The sequence below is a fragment of the Neolamprologus multifasciatus genome, chromosome 11 (assembly GCF_963576455.1).
Source record: "Neolamprologus multifasciatus chromosome 11, fNeoMul1.2, whole genome shotgun sequence".
Classification (NCBI taxonomy): domain Eukaryota; kingdom Metazoa; phylum Chordata; class Actinopteri; order Cichliformes; family Cichlidae; genus Neolamprologus; species Neolamprologus multifasciatus.
In genome coordinates, this window is record NC_140449.1 from 36035747 (window position 1) to 36061188 (window position 25442).

The following is a 25442-nucleotide window of genomic DNA, read 5'->3' on the forward strand; positions in this document are numbered from 1 at the left end:
GTTAAATTGTGTTTGTGAATTTTTAACAATGTGGTTGTTGTTGATGATGGTCGCTGTTAGACCCTCGCTCGATTGTAGTAGTGCTGGGAAACTCAGCCAAGTACTCCGAGCAGCCAGACTGCTTCCAGCTGGACAGGTAATCCCTGTCTGAGACCCGAAACAGTCCCGAGTCCACCTCTGCTCCTGGCGAGCGCGATGGCTGCTGCAGCCAGGAGGCGATTTAGGTTCAGTGTTGGTGACAGGCTTCGTGTTAGCCCTGGAACAGGAGACATTAACTGACGGACATTTGAGCCTCGTTATTTTCTTGTCTTCAGCTCTGCTCAGTGCAAACCGCCCCATGTAATGTTACGCTCCATTTAGACGCTGGACGCTCCCTGCAGAGGCATCGCAGGAGCAACAACAGCAGAGACACGAGGAAGCCCAGTGACTGTGGTGCAGAGAAAGACTGCAGTGACACATCTGTGCAGCGATCTTCAGGATTGAAGCTCATATATAAATGAATGAAAGATGTGGATAACCACCAATAATTCAGAGGATCAGTCACGTTTTCCCTCCTGTCACGTTTCTACGACACACCCACAAACTCTCTCAGCATGAACTGGTCTGTGATGACCTTTAACTGGTGAAATGAGACGTCTAACGACTGATGGGGACAGACGCTCTGTCTTTCTGCTCTGAGGCCTCGCCCTGCTCGCCGTTCATCGTCCATTACCTCTTCCTTTTCTCTTCGCCCCAGCAGAGACGTTAAATAAGTCGCTGTGTGGTCACAGCAGAGGTGTGCGACTGTTTCAGCTGCGTGGCGTTTATTCTCTGTCTGGATGGAAGTGCAGGTTGAGCATCGGCCGCGTGCATTAGCCTGTGTTTGTTCACGGGAGCAGCTCCAGGTCCTCCCGACCGTTTCAGCGAAGCTCGTTCAGGTTCTGCATCATGAAAACGCTCCTGTCTGACCAAGCATGACGTTCAGTCTGCATGCATGTAGCTGTCGGGCTTCTCCTTTCTCCCTTTTCATTCATCGCTAAAAGACGGCTGATGAGCGTCTGATGTCTGTGACATCAGGAAACTCCACAGGAGTCACCAAGTCTTTGACCTCTATAGATTTGAAGCTATGAACGCTGTGTGAGAAGCACATTTATGATGTGATTAATATGCAGCTGTTTTTGTCAGACGCCTCCTCCTCAGGTCGGCTTTTGGAGGTTGGCATAAATCAAAAGAGCCACTGCTCAGATCGATTTGCTCAGTCCAGGATTTCACTGTTTGAGGCTCTGAAAAGTACCAGGCTGAGCTTTTGCCCCATCACAGCAGTAACCCCGCTCATCCATGTGAGGCTGATGCTTGGAGGTGTTTTCATTGGACGTCCAGACGATGAGAACGGGCTCAGCAGCAACACCTGGAGAAACGAGCAGCAGACATCGAGTCAGACGGAGGCTGGAAAGATGCACAGCGACAGTGAGCAGGTTAAAGCAGGTAAGCAGTTCGTATGTGAGGCGGACCATTGAAGAGGCGGGACTTGGCTGCTGGATTCAGGGTTTGAACTGAGCCGTCTGGCACGAGACCTCTGTGGTCTTAGTTTCAGCCTCTCCAGACAGCGAGAGGGCGGGCTCGCTCAACACGAGTCCAGTCTCAGCTCCTCTTTGACCTCCACAGCTGAGGCTTTGGATGTGGGATTGTTGTTCGGACACAGATTCACGTTAGAAACGTTCCAGCTTCATGCAGCCGTCCACGACGCAGCGTTCTCCTAAACGCTGCTCGGACGGCACAAACTGTCCTCCAGCGCGCCTGCAGAGCGTCAGCTCTATAATGTCCTCATCAGCGAGGAGAGCCTCCTGCATGTGTGACACCAGTTTGAACTAGAAACCATGAGGCCCTTCACTCTTTAACATCAAACATCTACGGTCCGTAGAGCCAACAGGAAAGAGCCGCTCACGAGTAAATACAGTTGGAGGTGCGTGTAACTAGAGCTGGACCTCGCTTCAATCAGCCTGTCACTGGAGCGCTGATGACCTCCACATGCTTCGCATTAGAATAACCCTCCCCCAAATCCTCCTCCACTCACAGGGCCTCGAGCATTTGGCCCGTGATTAAACACAGCTCTGAAATACGCTCGTGGGCGAACACATGTTCATGTAGACGGAGAGAGGGAGGCGTGAGCTGGAGTACAGCTGTCCAATAAATGAAGCCCACACAGATCCGGAGCTGCTTATTGTTTTATTGTCACTTTTGCTGCCTGGAGGACGAAGCAGATTTATCTGCAGCACCTTGTAAAAGGCAGGTGAAATTCACGGGAAGTGTGGCAGCAGGAGACGGGAGGGAACCATGATTCAGGACAGATCACTGACATATTAAACAGTTTATTCATCGGGAACTTAAAGCCAGTAAAACCTTCTGGTTTGTAGTAGCCACGCCCACATCCTCACTCGAGTACCGACGCACGTTAGTCAGATGTGTTATTTTGGTTTGACGACACGGCTCACCTGCACGTTGTGCACGATTGTGTCGCCGTGTGAACAATTCGTCCAAGACGATGCTCCTCTGCAGTAAACGACGTTCTTCGTTCTCACTGCTGTTTGTGAATCATGCGACGATGTGCACGCCGTCCACGCCTCTGACAGAGATCTAACAGGTCCGTGCTGGGACAGAGGCAGGAGAATATGGACGGCTGTGCAGCAGCAAACACCCGATGACCGTCCTCTCGTCGCCGCAGTGAACCCAGCCCGTTCTGCTTTGGAGAACCTCTCAGGCTCCTCCAGACGTGATGACCTTCTGGCGTGGACCTCGGTCTTCAGGTCGGCCCACAGTCAGACCGGACAGTAACGCTCGCTTTGGTCTTCTGGAGGTCGTTCGTTGCAGTATCATAGTGTAATCCTGCCTCTGCTTCCCTGTGGGACATGAACCTTTCTCCGGGTCGTCCTCGGCACACTGCAGTCTGACTTGAAGGTGTCTCTTCTGCAGAGGTTTTTGGCGTCCGTTCCTCTGCAGGGTTCTAGCGATCGTCTCCTTTGAGACTAAGATTCTCATCCGGGCTGACTCGTTCGCTCGCTTCTTCTCGGCTCTTTAGACTCATCGATTTTTCCCCCAGAGTCTTCCAGATGTTTGCTTCCTGCCAGGCTTCTTCTGCTCTCCGTGGCTCTCTTTGAGTTTCTTGATGATTCTTCTCGCTCCAGTGTTCGACACTTGTGATAACTTCATACATCCACCTCCTGCTGTGTGAGCATCACCAGATCTTTGTCTCAAAGCTGGATCTGATTTCTTTTGTTTTTGTCCTGATGTTCTCTCAGTGACAGCTCCAACCTGTTTCGTACCGTGCCTCAGTTTGAACTTTGTTCACAGCAGTGCTTGAGTGACTCAATAAAACTGATCCTGGTGATTTTATAATTCTGTGCAAATAGAAAAAGTTTGTTTGAAATGCTTTGCAGAAAAAAAGCACAAATACAAACAACGTGTTGATAGATTCTTCTTAAACTGTTCACATGTGGATTCTGTCATCTGTGCTTTATGGTCTGATTTGCATGTAAAATCTCTGAATGTGTTTGGTTAGCATGTGGCTAAATGCATGCTAACCATGACCCAAACCTGCAGCACCAGTCCACTCCTCATCGTTCACTCCTCAGTGTTTGTCCTGCTCTTCTAATGATGGTAACTGAACAGATTAAATCTGATGTTGTTTTGTTGTGAGATGATGTGAGCAGGAGTTCAGGGAGGACCGAGTTTGAAATGAGGAAGTAAACAGAGAGCAGAGACGTCATGGTGGCGGGCGTGAGACAAGAAAGTAGAGAGGCAGTAAAAACCAGCAGGGAGCTCCTCTGCATCTGAAGCACCATCGTCCAGACAACATTTAAAATATTCTCTCATTCATCCGGCCTGTGATGTGGCCAGACACTGTCTGCAGCCTACAGATCTCAGGAAATGGCACCGTGAGGCCGTGAGGAGAGCCAGATGATGCTCTGAAGTCTTCTGGCTGCAAACACCAGAAAGAGTCTGACTCATCTGGCTGCTGAGGCTGTGGAGCTGCACGTGGAGTTATCGTGTTTGGCCCAACGACAGCAGAAACCAGCCGAGGATGTCTGAGGGTGTTTTACACACACTGTATATAAAAGATGGACATAGCCACTGGTTGGTGTGGTGCTGACGGTGGATACGAGTAAGTGAAGGACACAGAAGCATTTCATTCACCTTAGAGCGTACCCCTCGATCATCTCGCTCGTCCTTTCTGCTCTGACGGGATTCGTTTCCAGAGCTGTCAGATCAGGAACCAGAGGAGTCGCCCCCTGCTGGACGTGTAACCTGCTAACAGGCTTCCCGCCTGGATGCTACGGATGCTGTTCCATCTGGGTTCACAAAATGCTTTTGACTAAATTACAATTTCCTGATTCCTGCTGGCTCCTCCCCTGCCGTGTCGCTGACTCCACGGCAACGCTGGCTCCTCCCCTGCCGTGTCGCTGACTCCACGGCAACGCTGGCTCCTCCCCTGCCGTGTCCCTGACTCCATGGCAACGCTGGCTCCTCCCCTGCCGTGTCCCTGACTCCACGGCAACGCTGGCTCCTCCCCTGCCGTGTCCCTGACTCCACGGCAACGCTGGCTCCTCCCCTGCCGTGTCCCTGACTCCACGGCAACGCTGGCTCCTCCCCTGCCGTGTCCCTGACTCCACGGCAACGCTGGCTCCTCCCCTGCCGTGTCCCTGACTCCACGGCAACGCTGGCTCCTCCCCTGCCGTGTCCCTGACTCCACGGCAACGCTGACGTTATTCAAACTGAGCGTCACATCTTATTTCCTGTCAGTGCGCTCACACTCGCCGAGTTTTAATAGTTTCCCGTGGCTGACGCTGATTTACAGACGTCGCACAGACGTGATTGGCGACCTCGTAGTTGCCGCTCGATGATTTGTAGCTTTTATTGCAGTTCTGGTTTCACAGCACTGCGAGGAGATGAGTTCATGGCGGCGAGCAGGAATGTGTCGTTTCAATAATTATACTGAAACTTTCAACATCAGTGGGTGAGACACGCTCAGCGAACCATTTCAGCTTGATTAAACTGACCAATCAGGAAGCTCCATCGTCATCATTATGAGCTCCATCTCACATGTCTCAGCTCAGGCGCGGGGCTGGAAGTGATTTACTTTACTGGATGCAGGAATTTTTGGATGGCTTCTTTACTGTTACAAGATTGGGAAACATCAGATGATTCCTGTCACATCTTGACAAGCAAATCCATATTTCCTGTGTGGAGGGTTCATCCTCGGCTGCAGACTGTGGACTCCTGATGCATGCTTTATTTTCATGCCTTACAAACACTGTGTGCATGTATAAACAACATGTCGTTCATTCATGAACAATTTATTAGACGAATCCTTCAAACCTTTATTTAAAAAATTAAAGTTACACATAATTGTCCAATAATTTAACCTGGACGATTGTAGGTATCCTAACTGGGGCTGAAACATCCCATAATCACTATCATAAATATTGTTCCTCCCCTCGTGTCTCTGCTGTGTTTCTGTCTCTGTTGTATATCAAAATTTTGTTTTGGCACAAAAAGCTTCTGCAAACATCTACTCAGCCTCACGTTCCTCGTGGAGCAGATGTTTGTCGGAGCGTTTGGTATCCGTGCCAGTAAAACACCGCCCACGCCACCCCCCACGCCGCCCCCCACGCCGCCCCCCACGCCGCCCCCCACGCCGCCCCCCACGCTGTGATGGAGCTGCTTCCAGATGTGAAACAGACTTTGTGTTTCTGTCGCAGGTACAGAGAAACCCGATCCAGCATGGAGTGGAGGCGGGCTGCTCTGGTCGGCCTCATCATGGCGGCGTGTTTCTACAGCAGCGGCGCTCAGACAACAGGTGGGTGTGATTATGCAGCTTATGGCTCCACTTCCTGCGTCCTGGTGAAAGTATGACATCAGTGAAAGCTGTTTATACCATCCATACACTGACACACACACACGGAGCACTAACCCTGCACAGGAATGTGTTTGCAGCTGAGCACGTGCACACGCACAACTAACAAGCTCACAAACGCACAAACACGAAGCTTCGACTGGTGTCTGGTTGCATAAAACATTTCAGACTCCAGATTAAAACTTCCTCCACTGATCCTGTTGTTCCAGCGTCGCTGCCACACAGAAACATCTAGTATCTGTTTAACCAACATTATGCAGAGCTGCGTTTAGGTGCAGTCCATGGTCGCTGTCAGTAATTAAACTAATACAGAAGTTATCCCTGAAAAATGCAGCATTAACTTGTTGATCATGAGTGGAAATAAAAAAGCAGATTGAAGTTAGCAGCGTGTAGCCAGGAAACGTGATTCGTCAGCAGCGCTGAGACGTCTGCAAAGCGGATGAAGTCCACTAGAACAGCGGTCCCCAACCCCCGGGCCTCGGCCCAGTACCGGTCCGTGAGTCGTTTGGTACCGGGCCGCGAGAGTTGAGGCTCAGGTGTGAAATGTTTGGTTTTCAGGGTTTTTATCGGTTTTCAGCGTTATTTTGTTATCGTTTTTATCGTTAACTCAGTTTTCCTGGATCTTTTCACGTGTGTTATGAATAAATCTTCTTTTTTTCAGTACCGGTACTAGTTTTATTTTGTTGTGTTTATCCGCGACACCTTAAAGGCCGGTCCATGAAAATATTGTCGGGCATAAACCGGTCTGTGGCGCAAAAAAGGTTGGAGACCGCTGATTTAGAAGACAGAACACATGTGTGTGAATGAGAGGAGGCAGGTGAACATGCAGGAGCAGAAATGGTGAAGGTTTAACATCACAGGACAGAGTGCAGGCAGGGTGGAGCGGGTGGAGGCAAATGTGACTGAAGGATAGCAGCAAGAGTGAAAGGGAAGGTTTAAGGATGGAGGTGAGACTTGAGACAGTGGAGCTGAGCTGAAGGTGTTCAGTGAGCAGGGTGGAGGGAGGGTGGAGAATGAAGATGCAGCTGCAGGCAGGAGAAGAGGAAGACGCTGGGATAGGTTGAGGTGGATGCAGATGATCCACTGTGAGCAGCAGAAAGAAGGAAGGCCCGGTGCGTGGCTCTAATTGGCTCCTCAGGTGTGTCCCTGGTTCTTCTCCTCACGCCCGTGATGAGGGAGCAGTTTTCTTTCAGTGTCCAGCAGCTGTACTTTAAAAAGGACCTCTGTAAAAATAGATTTGACTCCCTCTTATTAACCAACAGTATCTATTAAAAATGGGTGAACCTGAGCTTAGTGCTGTCATTGGGCCTTTGCTGTATTACAACTGCCGCACGCTCACGTTTAACGTGTTCAAGGTGTTTCTGAGACGCCCTGAATTATTAGGGTTAGTGTGGAAATGTTTTTGCAACCAGGCACATGAATGAGATGCGAGGGTTAAAGGTCAAAGCTTTCTGAAGGCATCAAACACCAGCTGTAAGCCACACGCCTTTTTCTCATTTTCCTCACGCTTTTCCACCCTGAAGGTAAGTGCTGTCAGCATGCATCCCTGCTCCAGTCCAGAGGCTTTTCACGAGCCGGCGGCAACACGCCCATTTTTCTTTGCCAGCACATCACATGGCACAGCCCACCTCTGTTGTCTATAAGCCACGCTGACACCTCATGCTGCCAAACGTCCTCAGCTACTGTTAGCGTCCAGCAGTTCCTCTCCGTGACTTAAAGACCTTTCCTCTTAGTCTGTACCGAAGAGGCCGTGGCAGACATCGTCTTCCTGGTCGATGGCTCGTGGAGCATCGGCGCCGAGAACTTCGAGCAGATCCGCCAGTTTCTGTTCACGCTGATCAATAGCTTTGATGTCAGCCCTGATCACGTCCGCATCGGCCTTGTCCAGTACAGTGACAATCCACTCACAGAGTTTCTGCTCAACACCTTTGAGAACAGGGAGGACATCCTCAACAACATCATCAAACTGCCTTACAGGGGGGGCGGCACCATGACTGGTAAAGGCTTGGAATTCATGTTGAACGAGCACTTTGTGGGGAACGCTGGAAGCCGAGCTGCGCAGAAAGTGCCGCAAATTGCTGTGGTGATCACTGATGGCAAATCCCAAGACGATGTAGAGTCTCATGCTAAGAACCTGAGGAGTAGAGGGATTGTTTTGTATGCAATTGGTATCAAAGATGCAGATGCAAGCCAGCTGAGGGAGATTGCAAATGACGATCAGCATGTTTACAGTGTGTCAGATTTTGCAGCGCTGCAGGGAATTTCTCAGAACATCATCCAGACGTTATGCACAACTGTAGAAGAAGCCAAACGACAAGTCCTGCAACTGTCTCCAGGTAAACCCCAAAAGGTTGATTCTGTTCATCTGGACATGGTGTTTTCAGAACGTTCGGTCACTCATCCAGGTGACGTTATCAGTCTCGGCTGACTGCAGGTTTGCCCAACCTCATAAACAGTGCATTTGCACGATGACTGACACCAGCCCGCTGACTAACAATGGGCTGTGAGGTCAGGTTCATCATCATAAACATGCAAACTGTCGTCTCAAGGTAAAATAAGTCTGAGTAGAAAGGTCTATATAAGAACCAGTCCATTGACCATTTATTAAATATAAAACCGGGAAAGCCCAAAGTTTTTATCTTTCTCGAGAAATGTAGGTTTCACTGACTTTCCTCTCGTGTTCCTGACTTTCTTCTTCTTCTTTTCCAGAATGTGCCAGAGCCTCCGTGGCAGACATAGTCTTCCTGGTTGACAGCTCATCTAGCATTGGCGTTGATAACTTTGAGGAAATTAGGCAGTTTCTCCGAAGTTTCATTTTAGGCCTCGACATCGGCCCTGACAAAATTCGGATTGGCTTGGCTCAGTATAGCGACGAGACCTACCAGGAGTTTCTGCTGAAAGATCACATGGACAAGGATTCTCTGCTGGCCGAAGTCGATCAGTTTCCATATCGAACAGGAGGCACAGAAACAGGAAAGGCCATTGACTTCCTCCAGTCAGTGTACTTCACTCAGGAGGCGGGGAGCCGGGCGAGCCAGCGAGTTCCTCAGTTTGCTGTAGTCATCACAGACGGGGACTCCACGGATGACGTAGTCGAGCCCGCCAAGCGCCTGCGCGATCAAGGAGTTATCATATTTGGCATTGGGGTGGGAGAGGTTAACCAGCAGGAGCTCGAGTCTATCGTAAACCTACCTGCACACCACTTCCTTTACACTATCGACAGCTACCAGGCTCTACAGCGGCTAACAGACAGTCTGCTGGAAACTGTATGCATCTCCGTGGAGAGTCTGAGTCAAGGTGAGACAAAGAAAACGTCCTTACAGAATTGTTTATTATAAGAGAAGGAAATAAATACCTGAATGCTGCTTATTTTTATTTTCACTGGTCAGGGATTTAAAATGTAACTGCGTCAGAGGATTTCTGCTCAGTTTGAAGGCTTTTCTCATCCACCACTCAATGTGTATGAAACAGATACGTTCTTTCCCCCGACAGTCAAAGACAACATTTTTTCAGTGTATTTCAACAAATATCAGCCCTCGTTCAAACGTGATTGGTCAGTAGCACGTGGACTCTAAATCACGTTAGATTTTCTGATTCTTAATTCAGTCTTTATTATTTATTATAATTGAAGAAATTAGGTTGCTTAAGTTACACTTCCTTATTTTTAATGACATTATGACCAGTTTTTCTTTTTTTTTAAACTGGTTAACCATCACTGCTGACTATAACTTCATTAGGGTAAACTTCACGGACCATTGTCCAGCCTTGCTGGAGCCCATTGTTCAAAGTTCAAAGGTCAAAGTTCAACTTTTATTTGCCACATGCAGTGGCAGGTTGCCCTGCAGTGGAATGAACCCGCCCCCCGACCTTACACACACAACACAGACATCACATGGGGATACAAGTCAGAGAACGGTTGCATTACAGAAACACTGAAATATACACTACAATGGGAAAGTACAAGAGGAAAAAAAGAGACCTCATGCTGGGCTATAGAGGACAGCATGAGGACAGGAAACTCCTCTGCACAGAAAAGCACATAAATGTCCACAGCACAACATTATAGAGCACGTGACCAGCAACAGGGTTGAGTAGGGGATAAGGAGTAATCCCAGGCAACACAGCAGCCATCCTGCCACTGCACCGACTCTCCAGCGCGGGCCCAGACCCGCCTCGTGTTCCCAGGAGGCAACAATCATCAAAGGCATTGGGAGGGGGGATGTGTGAATGCTTATCAGTGTATATGTATGTGTGCGTGTCCATAGTTCAGCTGAGACAGTGTCCTTCGCCCTATCAGGCTAAGTAAACAGTCTGCTAGCCAACCCAGGTGGCCTTGCATGGGATGGGAAGAATAGTCATCACACAGTCGTTATCAGGGAGTTTTTGTTCGGCTCCAGCCTTGGGCCCGTGCAGCTGGCGCCGTGGTGTCCGCATGTTGATGTTGTTAATTTTTCTTTTATGCGAGCAGCTCAGGAGAATTTTAAAGCTGTTCTTTAACACTCCGACACTGGTCAATCTCCCGTTGGAGAGCCGCGAGCCTCCCCGTGATGGTATCAAACTTCTCTTGCATTGCAGCATAACTAAGGGAGGATTCAGGGTCACCTGGTCCAGCCCTAACTATATGCTTTAGCAAAAAGGAAAGTTTGAAGCCTAATCTTGAAAGTAGAGATAGTGTCTGTCTCCTGAATCCAAACTGGAAGCTGGTTCCACAGAAGAGGGGCCTGAAAACTGAAGGCTCTGCCTCCCATTCTACTTTTAAATACTCTAGGAACAACAAGTAGGCCTGCAGAGCAGGAGCGAAGTGCTCTAATAGGGTGATATGGTACTACAAGGTCATTAAGATAAGATGGGGCCTGATTATTTAAGACCTTGTATGTGAGGAGCAGGATTTTGAATTCTGGATTTAACAGGAAGCCAATGAAGGGAAGCCAAAACAGGAGAAATCTGCTCTCTCTTTCTAGTCCCTGTCAGTATATTAATATAGCACGTAAGTTAGTACCCTAACATGGAGAACATGATCCGTCGTGCTGTGTCCTCTCTGAGTGGTTTTGGAAAAAACACAAAAAAGGAAATTAGAAGCAACAAATGCATGGCTCTGAGACAGCGTGTGTCCAATTTTAAAAATATTGTGCAGATGAAAGAGAATCGTGCCATCCAGGGCAGGGTTGTGGTTACAAACTGAAATTAAAACAACAGTTTTCGTTAGTTAGAAAATTCCAAACCTTTGTCTTTTAGACCTGCAGGTAGTTTAATTTCATATAAATGGAAATGCATATAATAATAGTGAAGGACTGTTTTCTTCTTAATTTACAGCGTTGGCAGAAAAGTTTGCAGACATTTTCTTCCTGGTGGACAGTGGCATCAGTCAAACAGATTTCCAGCAGGTCAGAAACATCCTGGTCCGACTGGTCAATCAACTCAACATTGGAGCTTCTGGCTACCGTCTCGGACTGGCCCAGTACAGTATAGATACCAAAGTGGAGTTTCTCCTTAATGCTTTCCAAACCAAAGAGCAGGCGCTCGCTGGTGTAAAGTCCTTCCGCCTGAGCCGACTTCAGCCCAATCAGCCACGCAACCTGGGCAGAGCACTGGAGTACGCCAGCTCTCATTTCTTCACGAATGAATCAGGAAGTCGGGCATCCCAAGGCTTCCGACAGTTTCTGGTTGTTCTAAGTGGAAAAGACTCAGATGATCCCGTTTTTAAGCAGACACGTCTGATCAAATCACTAGGCGTAACTACCGTGGGAGTGAGCTTCGGTGCATCAATGGACGAAATGCGTGTAATATCCACGAAGCCGTACGTGTACGAGTCTACCTTCAACGCAGTGCCTACGCTAAAGACCGTTTTTGAAAGAGAGGAAGAGGAGATCACTCTCACTCAAGGTGAAAAGTCTTTACTTTCATTATTGTTGTCATCAGTCATAAAATCAACTCCTGTGCATGTTTGAAAAAAGTGTTTTACAAAGGTTATTCACAAAAGAACCGTCACGTAAATTACCTGTTTTATTACCTTTAATCTTGATGATAAACGCCAGCCAGCATGCTGTGGCGAGAACATCTGATATGTCTTCATGCTTCCATATTTTCACCCCAGAATTTTAACATTTATTTTTACGGTGGCACGGTGGTTAGCACTGTTGCCGCACAGCAAGAAGGTCCTGAGTTCAATTCCACCATCAGGTCTTTCTGTGTGGAGTTTGCATGTTCTCCCCGTGTCTGCGTGGGTTCCCTCCGGGTACTCCGGCTTCCTCCCACCGTCCAAAGACATGCAGCTTGTGGGGATAGGTTAATTGATTAATCCAAATTGTCACTAGGTGTCAATGTGCGAATGAAAGTGAGTGCGAATGGTTGTCTGTCCCTGTGTGTTGGCCCTGCGACAGACTGGCGACCTGTCCAGGGTGTACCCCGCCTCTCGCCCTATGACAGCTGGGATAGGCTCCAGCGCCCCCCGCGACCCTGAAAAGGATAAGCGGAAGCGAATGGATGGATGGATGGATTTTTACTTTCACGTTTTCAGTCTGTTAGATGCAGATTGACCTTCCCTGCAGAGAAATCGCAGCCTTCCAGTCAGATGAAGTCTATGTTGTTGTGAGAAAGCCACAGTTTTATCATATGCTAGCTTTAGACAGTGCAAACACAAGGTGGCGGTTTGTGTTAAATGTACCACTTCACAGCATAAATGTGTTTATTAGTTGCATTTAAATGTGACAGTCATTCATGAGTGGAAAGCCAGCCTGTAGGGTGGTAAGAGACAACTGTTGCTAGCGTCACAGGCAGTAGAACCGACATCACTGAGATATATTTAACCGAAACTCTGTTACACTTCAACATCATCAAAACTGTGTACAGTTCCCATTTTGGACAGCATCCCAACCTTTGTGGAACTGGGGTGAAGCTGCACATTAACAAAAAGTAAAAAGAATTAGTGCGGTGTCATCGTCACATCCTGAATCAGAATGCTTGAGTGATAACGAGACTATGATTCCCTTTACAGGCTGCAAAGCAGCCAAACTGGCGGACTTCGTCTTCATCGTGGACGAGTCGGGAAGCATCGGCTCTGAGAACTTCGACCTGGTGCGCTCTTTCCTGCTGTCCATCGTCAGCGGCTTGGACGTCGGTGACAAGAGAGTTCGGGTGGGTATCGTTACGTACAGCGACGGAGCCACAGCGCTGGTCTACCTCAACAGCTTTAATGAAACGGACAGTTTGCTGAATTTCATCAAAATCCTGCCTTATCGCGGAGGTGGTACGAACACCGGAGCTGCCCTCGACTTCACTCGCGAAAAAATTTTCACCGAGGATGCTGGAAGCAGGAAAGATAAGGGCGTTCAGCAGGTGGCGGTCGTGATCACAGACGGCGAATCGCAGGATAACGTGACCGAGGCGGCAGCTGCTCTCCGCCGCGCTGGCGTCACCGTTTACGCTGTAGGAGTCCAAAATGCCAACGAGGCTGAACTGAACCAGATAGCGTCCCACCCCCCCAACAAGCACGTGTTCATAGTGGACACTTTTGACAAGCTGAAAGGTCTGAAGAAGAACCTGCAGAGGACTCTTTGCTATAACATCATTCAGCAGGCGGTCTCAGTCAGCACAAGAAGAGCTGGCATCAAAGAAGGTGTGGACCAGCATGCTCTTACACTTTCATGAGTTAACTTGAACATCATGAATTTTTTAACAAATTTAAAGGTTCAAAACTCAGAATGTTTGCTTTTCCTTTCCAGGCTGCGTGCAGACCGATGAAGCCGACATGTTCTTCCTGATCGACCACTCGGGAAGCATTCACCCCACTGACTTCTATGACATGAAGAAGTTCATCATTGAGTTTATTGATACCTTCCGTATCGGGCCTCAGCATGTCCGAATGGGCGTTGCCAAATACGCAGATTCGCCAAACCTGGAATTTGATCTGACCGATTACACAGATGCATCCACGCTGGAGAAAGCTGTGGAGGAAATTAGTCAAGTAGGCGGCGGCACACAGACGGGGCAGGCCCTGGAATTCATGAGTCCACACTTTGAGAGAGCTGTGGTCACTCGTGGTCACAAAGTCCCCACGTTCCTGGTGGTCATCACGGATGGAAAATCTCAGGATAAGGTCAAGGTTCCAGCAGAGCGACTGAGGAATCAGGGTGTCATTGTCTACGCCATTGGGGTGAAAGACGCCGACGAGCCTGAGCTGGAAGAGATTTCCGGTGACACCAAGAGGACTTTCTTTGTCAATAATTTTGATGCCTTAAAGCCGATCAAAGATGAAATCATCACAGATATCTGTTCTCCAGACGGTGAGGGGACATGAACCACACTCATGTTACAAATGCATGTCTAGAAGTTACAAGCAGCACATACTGCAGGTGCATTTTTTAAATTTTCAATGTTTAAGTCGTTGTATATCTCACTGGGTTTAAGTTTAATGAAAAGAGCCGTATAAAACTGCCGTATTCAGCCTTAAACCAGTAGTTAAGAGTAGAATGAAACTGAAATAAGCAAAATGAAAGGAGAACAGATTTTACTGATGTCATAAATCGTTGGATATCAGGGAGTTCGTCACCTTAACAGAAATGAGTTTTTACACTGAGAAAGACACTGTTTTAAGTGTTAGCATAAAATACTGAATTAATATGCATGAAATTGTAGTACAAATGCCACCAGAGGAATAAGATAAAAGTGAGCAAATATTAGCCAAAATGTATCTACAGACAGATATATAGATATAATATGCTGCACATGGTCATAGAAGGCTGGAGAGGACAAGAGCCATTCAACACAGGACACCTTTGTTTCTTGAAACAGGGTAATTATTATTTAACATGCAGGCAGCGATGCTAACATGGATGTGCTTCTCTGCCTACAGTTTGTAAAGATATACCAGGCGACCTCGTCTTCTTGATTGACAGCTCTGGAAGCATCTATCCCGAAGACTACACAAAAATGAAAGAGTTCATGAAATCGGTCATTGGGAAGTCCATCATTGGGAAGAATGAGGTGCACGTAGGTGTCATGCAGTTCAGCACTGTCCAAAGACCCGAGTTCAGACTCAACGTCCACTACAGCAAAGAAGAAATGTTGAAAGCCATCGATAGCATGGAGCAGATGGGTGGAGGCACGTACACAGGCAAAGCCATAAGAGAAGTATCTCAGTATTTTGATGCAGCCAGAGGAGGACGGCCCAGCCTGAGGCAGAGGCTAGTGGTCATAACAGATGGCGAGGCCCAAGATGCAGTTAAACGCCCCGCTGAAGCTCTGAGGGCCAAAGGAGTGGTGGTCTACGCCATTGGAGTGGTGGACGCCAACATCACCCAGCTGCTTGAGATCAGTGGATCCCCAGATAGGATGTATGCTGAGAGGGACTTTGATGCTTTGAGGGACTTGGAGAGTCAAGTGGCTTTGGAGCTCTGTGATCCGGAGAGAGGTGAGAGGAGACTGGGACCAACCCGAAACATGAACTATATCCTCGTTTTTGTAAATATAAAAATCTTTACAGTTCGCAGTCTAGTGCCAGGCAGCAGGGATGAGATCATTCAAGTCTGAGGCTTCTTACTTTAACTATTAATTCAGTAGTCTGCCAGTTAATGGGCTCCTTGCTGTAATGAGAAGGATCCTGTTCTTTAATATGCGTTTGTGTAAAGACAGGAAAGATTTGGTCATTCGTCCACTCATCTTTCCAAGGAGGAAAGGACTCCTCTTTGAATACATATTTGTTGAGTCGCACATTAAAAGGGTCCTCTGTTTTTCAGACCTGTGTAACATGAGAACTACAGTATTATAATGAGGTCAATGTGGTGGTTAGGAATGAATTCAATTTTATTCATACAGCGCCAAATCACAACATCAGTTGGCTCACGGTGCTTTATATTGTAAGGTCGACCCTGCAATAACACATACAGAGGAAAACCCAACAATCATATGACCCCCTATGAGCAGCACTTTGGTGACAGTGGGAAGGAAAAACTCCCTTTTAACAGGAAGAAACCTCCAGCAGAACCAGGCTCAGGGAGGGGCGGGGCCATCTGCTGTGATTGGTTGGGGAGAGAGAAGGAAGACAGGATAAAGACATGCTGTGGAAGAGAGACAGAGATGATTTTAGCAGCATAATAGATTAGCGGGGAACTTCTGGAGCAGATCAGGGACTTTCTGTTTGGGTGTTTGCATCTGCTTGCAGCTTTCTTTCAGTGGCTCCAGTTTCTTCCACCATTAAAACCTATTGTGGTACATCAACCCTACATGATAAAGAGATCCTCGTACACCTTCACTTTAATATTTTAACTAGGGATGCAACGATACCAATTTTTTCAAACCGATACGATACCGATACTTGGATCTGAGTACTTGCCGATACAGAGTACAAAATACGATACTTCTACCACACACACACACACACACAAATGCAATTAATTGGAAGACAGGTTTTATTATATTCCCTGCCGATAAAAAATAAAATCTTAATAAAAATGACCACAAAAAAATTTCAAGTGAAAAATAAGCACTTCTGTTAAATTATTGCAGAGTCTCCACATTGTAATTTTACAAAATATCACTGAACTATTGGCACTGTCTCGAGCTTTCAGAATAATAAATAAACACTTCTGTTTGGAATAAAATAAATACAAATTAGGTTTGAGAATAAATTAAACTTTTAAATTATTGCAGAGTGTCCATATTGTAAACAAACAAACAAAATAATTATTATTAAATAAATAATAAAATATAAAAAATTATAAAATAAATAATAAATAAAATAATAATTGGCTCCCTAGTGGCCAATCTAAAAAACTACAACAGAAATGACCAGCCACCCTCTGATTAATGAAATAAGTTGGTATCGGTTCATGGTATCGGTTAACTTTTACGAGTATGAGTACACACACATTTTAAAAATGTGTGTGTACTCACACACATTGAGTACACACACTCAATGTGTGTGTACTCAACTGTAAATTTTACAGTATCGGCCCCGATACCCGATACCAGTGTCGGTATCGGTGCATCCCTAATTTTAACCTCCTAGGACTTGACGTCCACATATGTGGACATCACATTTTGGGTTTTCTAGACCACAATACTTAATATTTTTCTACAAGGGCCTGATATCCACTTACGAGGACATTACACTGCTCTATAAAAATTAAAAACGAATATCCTCATATGTGGATATCATTCTTCTCAGAAAGAAAAAAATAGGTAAAAAGAAAATGTTTTTTACATTCATCAGGTCTTAATCAGCCCAAATAGCAAAGAGAAATTAAAAATGCATGCCATGAAAGGGTTTGGGTCTTAGGAGGTTTTAAAGAGCTGTTCCTTGATGTTCCTGCTCCCATTCCCTCTGACCAAACATTTGTGCTTTTTACCACCAGAATGCAAGAAGACAGAAAGAGCTGACATCATTTTCTTGGTGGACGGCTCCACAAGCATAACCCTGAAAAAGTTTCGAAGCATGCAGAAGTTCATGCAGTCGATGGTGAACCAAACCACAGTTGGCACAGACCTGACCCGCTTCGGTGTCATCCTCTACGCGAATGAACCCAAGTCTATTTTCACTCTAAATCAGTACAGCTCCAAGTGGGAGGTTTCCCAGGCCATTATGGCTCTCAAATCCCCGTATGGAGACACGTACACTGGCAAAGCTTTGAAATTTGCTCTGCAGTTCTTTGATGCTAAATATGGTGGACGGGCAGAGGTGCCTCAGATCCTCATGGTAATTACCGATGGCGATGCTACTGACCCACACAGTCTGAATGAACCATCTGTGGCTCTGAGAAACAAAGGGGTCACTGTCTTCAGTATTGGAGTGGAAGGAGCCAACAAGGAACAGCTGGAGGTCATGGCTGGTCAAGATAAAGCCAACGTTTTTTACGTGGATAACTTTGATGCCCTGGAAAAACTCTACAAAAACATCACGCAAGTCCTGTGCAACTCCACCAAACCAGGTAAGCAACTAAACTTCTAATTACATCAGGCAAAAGAAAAGGGATTTGCAAGGATACAATAAACGATTATACTAACAGCACATTTCTGAATTTCACACTTGACGTAAATAATCCTCAAATTGATTGAGAAGAAGCGTTTTAAAACACGATTCTTCCCACATCATTGTAAGAAAAGCAAGCAGGAAGATTTTATATTGGCAACAGTAAATTCAGAAGTTTTCTGGGTTTTTACACTCATTAGTTCAGATATTTCTACAGTCAGTACAGCATACTGGATGTCTTTAAACACCAACATGATACTGATAAATCTGTGATTAGCAAAGGCTCACAAACATCTGACCGAAGTTTGGAAAACAAAGTGGATCACTTTATAGCTTTATAGCACTTGTTCCAGCCTGTATGGAGCATCCCACAGATGCTAATTAGTGCATAATAAAGTCCCCTAATTTCACTCAGCAAAACTGGAGCTCAGATTTCTTGATAAGTCTGTTAGTACTATTAACCTAACAGCAGCCATATTATTGGTTGGTACACTGTTGCATTAAAAATGCTGCAGTTCAAACAATTAGCTGTTCAATTCAATTCAATTTTATTTATATAGCGCCAAATCACAACAACAGTCACCTCAAGGCGCTTTATATTTGTACAGTAAAAGACGTCAAAGATGCTATCCCCCTAATAATGCAAATGACCTTCTTAATAATACCTAAAGGCCCATGTGTCACAATCAGCGGGGCTGACTGTGAGTAGAGTGAAAGGTGGACCCAAAACGAAACAAAACGTGACTTGAATAACCGAACACGAGCCGTTCATTGAGGCTGGCGAGGCTAACAATAAACTAAACTGGATGAGCTAAATTAAATAAAAACCTACAACAGGAACATGGACCTGACCTGAAAACTTGACATGAACTCTTGGCCTAGCAACAACGCAAACGCTCTGACAATGACACCCTGAAAACAGAGGACTTCAATACACAGGAGGAGATTAAGGGAAGTCAAACTAAATACAATGAACAAAGAACACACAACTCCTTCAAAATAAAACAGGAAACATGAGACACAGACATGACAATACAAACTTGATAACATAAGACATGCAGCATGAAACACAAAGGGTGAGGGAATACAGGGGCAGAAAACACAAGGAGTCTAATAACCAGATGAACTTTGCTAATCTAACGAACTCAAACATAAACAACATCCACATGTTTATTTCTGCTGTCACATTTTAACGTGGGTGTCTAAAGGCACTGACTCACTGCTGGAGCCTCTGCTGGATGTTAGAGGAACTGCAGTTTTTGGCACAAGTCTAAATTTTTAACCCCAGGGCTAACAATTGCAAACAACTAACCAACAGCATCGTACGTGTAGAGCACCGAATGTGTTTAAAATGTGAGTTGAGTGCCATCTTCACAAAAATAATCTGTATTTGTCAACAAAAGAACATGAAGAGCCTCCACACGGTGCATGGTCCATGTCTCTAATATCTGCGTTTTCATTTACAGTTTGTGAAAAACAAAGTGCTGACCTGGTCTTCCTAGTTGATCAGTCGGGTAGCATTAACCAAAATGACTACGCCATCATGAAGAACTTCACCATAGATCTCATCAACAGCTTCAATGTCAGTGAAGATTTCGTTCGTGTTGGGTTTGCCCAGTTCAGCGACATTTTTCAACACGAGTTTTACCTCAACCAGTTCTACACTGAGAAGAAAATGTCGGATCACATCATGCAAATGAGTCAGCGTGGGGGAGGAACCAACATCGGACTGGCTCTGACTTCCATTAAGGAGTATTTTGAGGCATTGCGGGGCAGTCGTAAATCTGAAGGCATCTCCCAGAATTTGGTGTTGATCACAGATGGAGGATCGCAAGATGATGTTGAAGACCCTGCCATCGAACTAAGGGCTCTAGGAATCGAGGTGTTTGCCATCGGCATTGGAGATGTCCACATTCTGGAGCTGCTGCAGATCACCGGCACACCGGAGAGGCTCTTCACTGAGCAGAACTTTGACAACTTGGAAAATATCAAGCAAAAGGTGGTCAACAGCATCTGCAAATCCAAACTTATCCCAGAACAACCAGGTGAGTTTGAAAAGTCGATGTTCTAGTGATCTTTTGTCTTTGTCTCCCCCTCTTACCTGCCATATCCACCTGACTTTGCCAAAACATATATACAAATGTCTCTGTTACAGCCTGCAGCATCGACATCGCCATGGGATTCGATATTTCTAGAAGAAGAAATCCAAACGAGGTGCTGGTCAGCGGCCACAACAGCCTCAGGACCTTCCTGCCAGAGATCGCTAATTACGTTTCCTCAGTAGAAGGCCTGTGCTGCCTCGGCCCCGAGCCCATCAGAACCAACGTCGCCTATCGAATCGTGAGCCGCGATGGAAACACAGTGGAAGACTTTAGCTTTGTGGAGTACAGTGACGACGTGGTGACCAAAGTCATGGACTTTAATTTAGCAGAGCCTACGTACTTCAACACAGCTCTGCTCAGATCCTTTGGGGAGAAGTTCAAGCTGCAGTCCAACGCTGGTGTGAAGGTGAGACTGAGTATTTTCATGTATAAAAAAGTACTTTAATTGTACTGCGCTCCCCATCCTTCTAAAGGCGACTATTATGAATCTGAGCTGGAACAAGGCTGAAGATAGCGTGGAAGTTTAGGCACAGGGTCCTGTTCACTAACTTCCTAACAGTCTGTACACCGATGGTTCGTGTTGAGGGCGCGTGTGTTTACACGTGAGGATCGCCTCACAGACGAGCGCTCTGAGCCGTATCAGTGGATGAAAGCTTTGTAAACTTCTGCATTGCCCTGGTTTTCTTTCTTCACGCTCACGCTCGCACGCTCACACATGCACGCGCTCGCACGCACGCACGCACGCGCACACACGCTCACACGCTCACACACGCACGCACACCAAAAAAGCTGGAAAAGGAATAGAGTCTTCCGGGACCAGACTGCTGCTTGGTCAACCGCGTAATTCCGGTTACTGCTTCATCTCTGAAGCTTCCCAATAAACTGGTTGTAAGACTTCCAAACTGCACTTGAAGGCGTTCTTCAGCCAGGCGGCTGTTTCAGTTTGGAAGGATTTTTCCAGGATGCTGGAATTCCTTCTGTGTGGGAACGATGATGATTCGCAGTAAAGGAGTGTGGAGCAGCTGATAAATGACCGAGTGTGGATTAAACAAACCATGTGATTTATTAGCGAGTGGAAGCCGAGCAGTACAGCTGGAAGAGGATCACTCAGTGTTTGTTAATCCCACAGTCTGATCCCGTCCTGAAGGTGTCGCCTGTTTTTAGTCTTTTGTGTATTTCCTGGTTGGTTTTTACAGTCTTGACCTCACATAAAACACTTTGAGGCAACTTTTGTTGTGATCTTTAGTTCCACTTTTCAGAATTTTCAGTCTTAACAATGAGGAACAACCATTTCCTCCTCCATGTTGATGATGGCATAGAAGGAAACCTTGTGACGTGTGGCTAACCTGTTCCATCAGGTGCTGGTGATCTTCTCAGATGGAATTGATGACGATGTGGTGATTCTGGAGAACGAATCGGAGCTGCTGAGACAGTCTGGTAAAAACAGCTTCACCTGTTCACTGTTGAATATAAATTTACAGAGACATTTCACATCAGCGGTGTCTTCTCTCGCAGGCGTCAACGCTCTGCTGGTTGTGGCTCTCGAGGGAGCGCGTGACCCCGCCCAGCTGCAGATGGTGGAGTTCGGTCGAGGTTTCGACTACAATCTCCGTCTGAGCATCGGCATGCCGGGCATCGGCAGCACCATCCTCAAACAGATTGTAAGTGATTCATGTAGCTGCAGGTAAATCAACCTCACACTTTGACGGGGAAGTGGCGGATTTACAGTCTTCAAGTCAAAGCTGGTTTATTTTTGCATGTAGCTAGCTGCTTCTGTTCATAGCAACAACAACAACAAACTGTCATCTTTAATTTCTGAACACTGAATTACATTAAGGTTCAGAGAAACAGCTAACAGATCATCTGCAGAGGAATGGTTTATTTGAAGAGTTTCAGTCAGGTTTCAGAGTTCATCACAGCACAGAAACAGCTTTAGTGAAGGTTACAAATGATCTTCTTATGGCCTCTGACAGTGGACTCATCTCTGTGCTTGTCCTTCTAGACCTCAGTGCAGCGTTCGATACTGTCGACTGGCGGTGCGACGGATCTGTTTCTTTAACTTAATCTTTAAAAAGCGTGTCTCTTTCTCTCTGCAGGACACCGTGTCAAACAGGGAGTGCTGCGGCGTCATGTGCAAATGTTCAGGACATGAAGGCATCCGTGGCTCTCGGGGCCCCCCGGGGTCAAAGGTGAACTGAAATATTCACGCCTTTTAAGTCCAAACAGAATAACAGAGACTGTGCCAGAAGCATTAAAGAGGCCGGACTTCTCTGAGAGCAAACAGACGCTTTCATAGTTAGAAAGTGGCCGGGTTTATATTTCAAAGTGAAGCAGGAGCAGTGTTAAAGATATACTGTTACACAGGGAGGTGGGGGGCAGAGGAATGTCGGAGTAGTATATAGAAGAGAAAATATTTGAAAGAGGAAAAAGAAGAAGGAAAAACAGGAAAGGGGGCAGAACTGGATGCTTCCTGGGGTTTTTTCAAACCTTAGTGAAGCAGCAGGCGAACATTAGGAAGCATGAAGCTGTCTGTCTGTCTGGCCTTTGAAGGTTTCTCTTCTCCTTTTTTCTGAACCGTCACCTGTGTTTTTAAAAACAGGGCGCGGTTGGGCAGAAGGGTCACCCCGGCTTCCCCGGAGAGGAGGGCCTCGCTGTAAGTGCTTCTTCATTCGCTTCATACACATCATCTGCACACATGCCTCATCATCTTCAAACCAACAGCGTCTCTGGTTGCTCTCAGAAGATATGCTGCTGGAAAATATATTTGTTGTGTCAGCGTCTCCATCATGAGTCTTTCTCTGCAGTTTTACGTCACTTTGAAGTGTTGTTGAGGACAAAAAAGACGTTTAAATAAACATCTGTGAAAGTCGTCTCTGTGAGTCAAAACGGACCAATAGCGTCACTCTGTCTGCCAGCTGCTCAAACGTGAATCATAAACCATCATCTGCGTCTTTCGCTGCGTCGCTGCTCACTCTGTCTGTGTGTTGCAGGGCGGGAGAGGTTTACCTGGACCGAGCGGACCTCAGGGACTCCAGGGATGCTCGGGAATCAGAGGACAGAAGGTAGAGCCGTGCCGCCGAAATGTCCTGGAGCAGATCTGCCAGAAGCCGATGTTGCTGATGTGTGTGCGTTTGTGTGTTTGCAGGGCTTCAGAGGGCTGCGAGGAGAAAGGGTGAGTTACTCAGGAATGTAGGAGGAAGCACAAACACTCACGTCCTGATAAAGTCTCACAGAAGACTTTTCTTCCACCGCCGCAGGGCGAAGACGGAGAGGACGGGCTGAGCGGAGTGGACGGAGAACAGGTACAGATAACACAGCTTCCTCCTGATCGCCTTCATCGTCAGGTATCTCTGCGATCTGTAGCGTGAGAGATCGCGATGCATAAACAGGAAGGAGGATGTCAGCCGGCCTGACAGATAACGGGAAACCGGAGTCACACCAACGACTGAATCTCCACATTTCTGCTTTCTTTGTTTCTTTTCCCAATAAACTGGTAACTAAACATACTGAATAATTATCAATGAAATATTTAATAAACATTTGATAAATTATTATGTTGCGTCATAGCTGCTGGAGGCTCAGCGTCCTCTGTTAACCCAAAGTAAAAGTCCTGCCATTGATTAATGCTTCGATCTTATATATGATCAACCTATCTCTAATAATCAGCTATGTACCACAGGCCTTCAAGGTGGCTGCAGTTAAACCTTTACTCAAAAAGCATCTCTAGACCCAGCAGTCTTAGCTAATTATAGGCCAATCTCCAACCTTCCTTTCATATCAAAAATCCTTGAAAGAGTAGTTGTCAAACAGCTAACAGATCATCTGCAGAGGAATGGTTTATTTGAAGAGTTTCAGTCAGGTTTCAGAGTTCATCACAGCACAGAAACAGCTTTATTGAAGGTTACAAATGATCTTCTTATGGCCTCTGACAGTGGACTCATCTCTGTGCTTGTCCTTCTTGACCTTAGTGCAGCATTCGATACTGTTGACCATAATATCCTATTAGAGCGATTAGAACATGCTGTAGGTATTACAGGTATTGCACTGCAGTGGTTTGTATCATATCTATCTAATAGACTCCAATTTGTGCATGTAAATGGAGAGTCCTCTTCACACACTGAGGTTAATTATGGAGTTCCACAGGGTTCAGTGCTAGGACCAATTCTGTTTACATTATACATGCTTCCCCTAGGCAGCATCATTAGAAGACATAGCATACATTTTCACTGCTATGCAGATGACACCCAGCTCTATCTGTCCATGAAGCCAGATAACACACACCAATTAGTTAAACTGCAGGAATGTCTTAAAGACATAAAGACTTGGATGGCCACTAACTTTCTGCTTCTTAACTCAGATAAAACTGAGGTCATTGTACTCGGCGCTGAAAAGCTTAGAAATATGGTATCTAACCAGATTCTTACTCTGGATGGCATTACCTTGGCCTCCAGTAACACTGTGAGGAACCTTGGAGTCATTTTTGACCAGGATATGTCCTTCAACACACATATTAAACAAATATGTAAGACTGCGTTCTTCCATTTGCGCAACATCTCTAAAATTAGAAATATCCTGTCTCAGAGTGACGCTGAAAAACTAGTTCATGCATTTATTACTTCCAGGCTGGACTACTGCAATTCATTATTATCAGGATGTCCAAAAAACTCACTGAAAAGCCTTCAGTTAATCCAAAATGCTGCAGCAAGAGTACTGACAGGAATAGAAAGAGAGAGCATATTTCTCCTGTTTTGGCTTCCCTTCATTGGCTTCCTGTTAAATCCAGAATTGAATTCAAAATCCTGCTCCTCACATACAAGGTCTTAAATAATCAGGCCCCATCTTATCTTAATGACCTTGTAGTACCATATCACCCTATTAGAGCACTTCGCTCCCGCTCTGCAGGCCTACTTGTTGTTCCTAGAGTATTTAAAAGTAGAATGGGAGGCAGAGCCTTCAGTTTTCAGGCCCCTCTTCTGTGGAACCAGCTTCCAGTTTGGATTCAGGAGACAGACACTATCTCTACTTTTAAGATTAGGCTTAAAACCTTCCTTTTTGCTAAAGCATATAGTTAGGGCTGGACCAGGTGACCCTGAATCCTCCCTTAGTTATGCTGCAATAGATGTAGGCTGCCGGGGGATTCCCATGATGCATTGAGTTTTTCCTTTCCAGTCACCTTTCTCACTCACTATGTATTAACAGACCTCTCTGTATTGAATCATATCTGTTATTAATCTCTGTCTCTCTTCCACAGCATGTCTTTATCCTGTCTTCCTTCTCTCACCCCAACCGGTCGCAGCAGATGGCCCCGCCCCTCCCTGAGCCTGGTTCTGCCAGAGGTTTCTTCCTGTTAAAAGGGAGTTTTTCCTTCCCACTGTCGCCAAAGTGCTGCTCATAGGGGGTCATATGATTGTTGGGCTTTTCTCTGTATCTATGAAGCGCCTTGAGGCGACATTTGTTGTGATTTGGCGCTATATAAATAAAATTG

General features: G+C 46.2%; 1 protein-coding gene across 1 annotated transcript in view; it reads left to right on the forward strand.

The window, feature by feature from the left end:
• Positions 1–25442, forward strand: part of LOC146509225 (collagen alpha-6(VI) chain-like) — a 63020-nt gene that overhangs the window by 15032 nt on the left and 22546 nt on the right. Inside the window, exons 3-19 of the mRNA XM_085175976.1 lie at positions 5736–5833; positions 7624–8226; positions 8600–9187; positions 11204–11773; positions 12885–13505; positions 13612–14172; positions 14742–15299; positions 17242–17814; positions 19322–19900; positions 20011–20363; positions 21316–21394; positions 21473–21618; positions 22054–22146; positions 22557–22610; positions 22948–23019; positions 23103–23129; positions 23215–23259. Of these exons, the coding sequence (XP_085032102.1) occupies positions 5758–5833; positions 7624–8226; positions 8600–9187; positions 11204–11773; positions 12885–13505; positions 13612–14172; positions 14742–15299; positions 17242–17814; positions 19322–19900; positions 20011–20363; positions 21316–21394; positions 21473–21618; positions 22054–22146; positions 22557–22610; positions 22948–23019; positions 23103–23129; positions 23215–23259 (5598 nt within the window). The 5' untranslated portion in view covers positions 5736–5757. The remainder of the gene's footprint in view (positions 1–5735; positions 5834–7623; positions 8227–8599; positions 9188–11203; positions 11774–12884; positions 13506–13611; positions 14173–14741; positions 15300–17241; positions 17815–19321; positions 19901–20010; positions 20364–21315; positions 21395–21472; positions 21619–22053; positions 22147–22556; positions 22611–22947; positions 23020–23102; positions 23130–23214; positions 23260–25442) is intronic.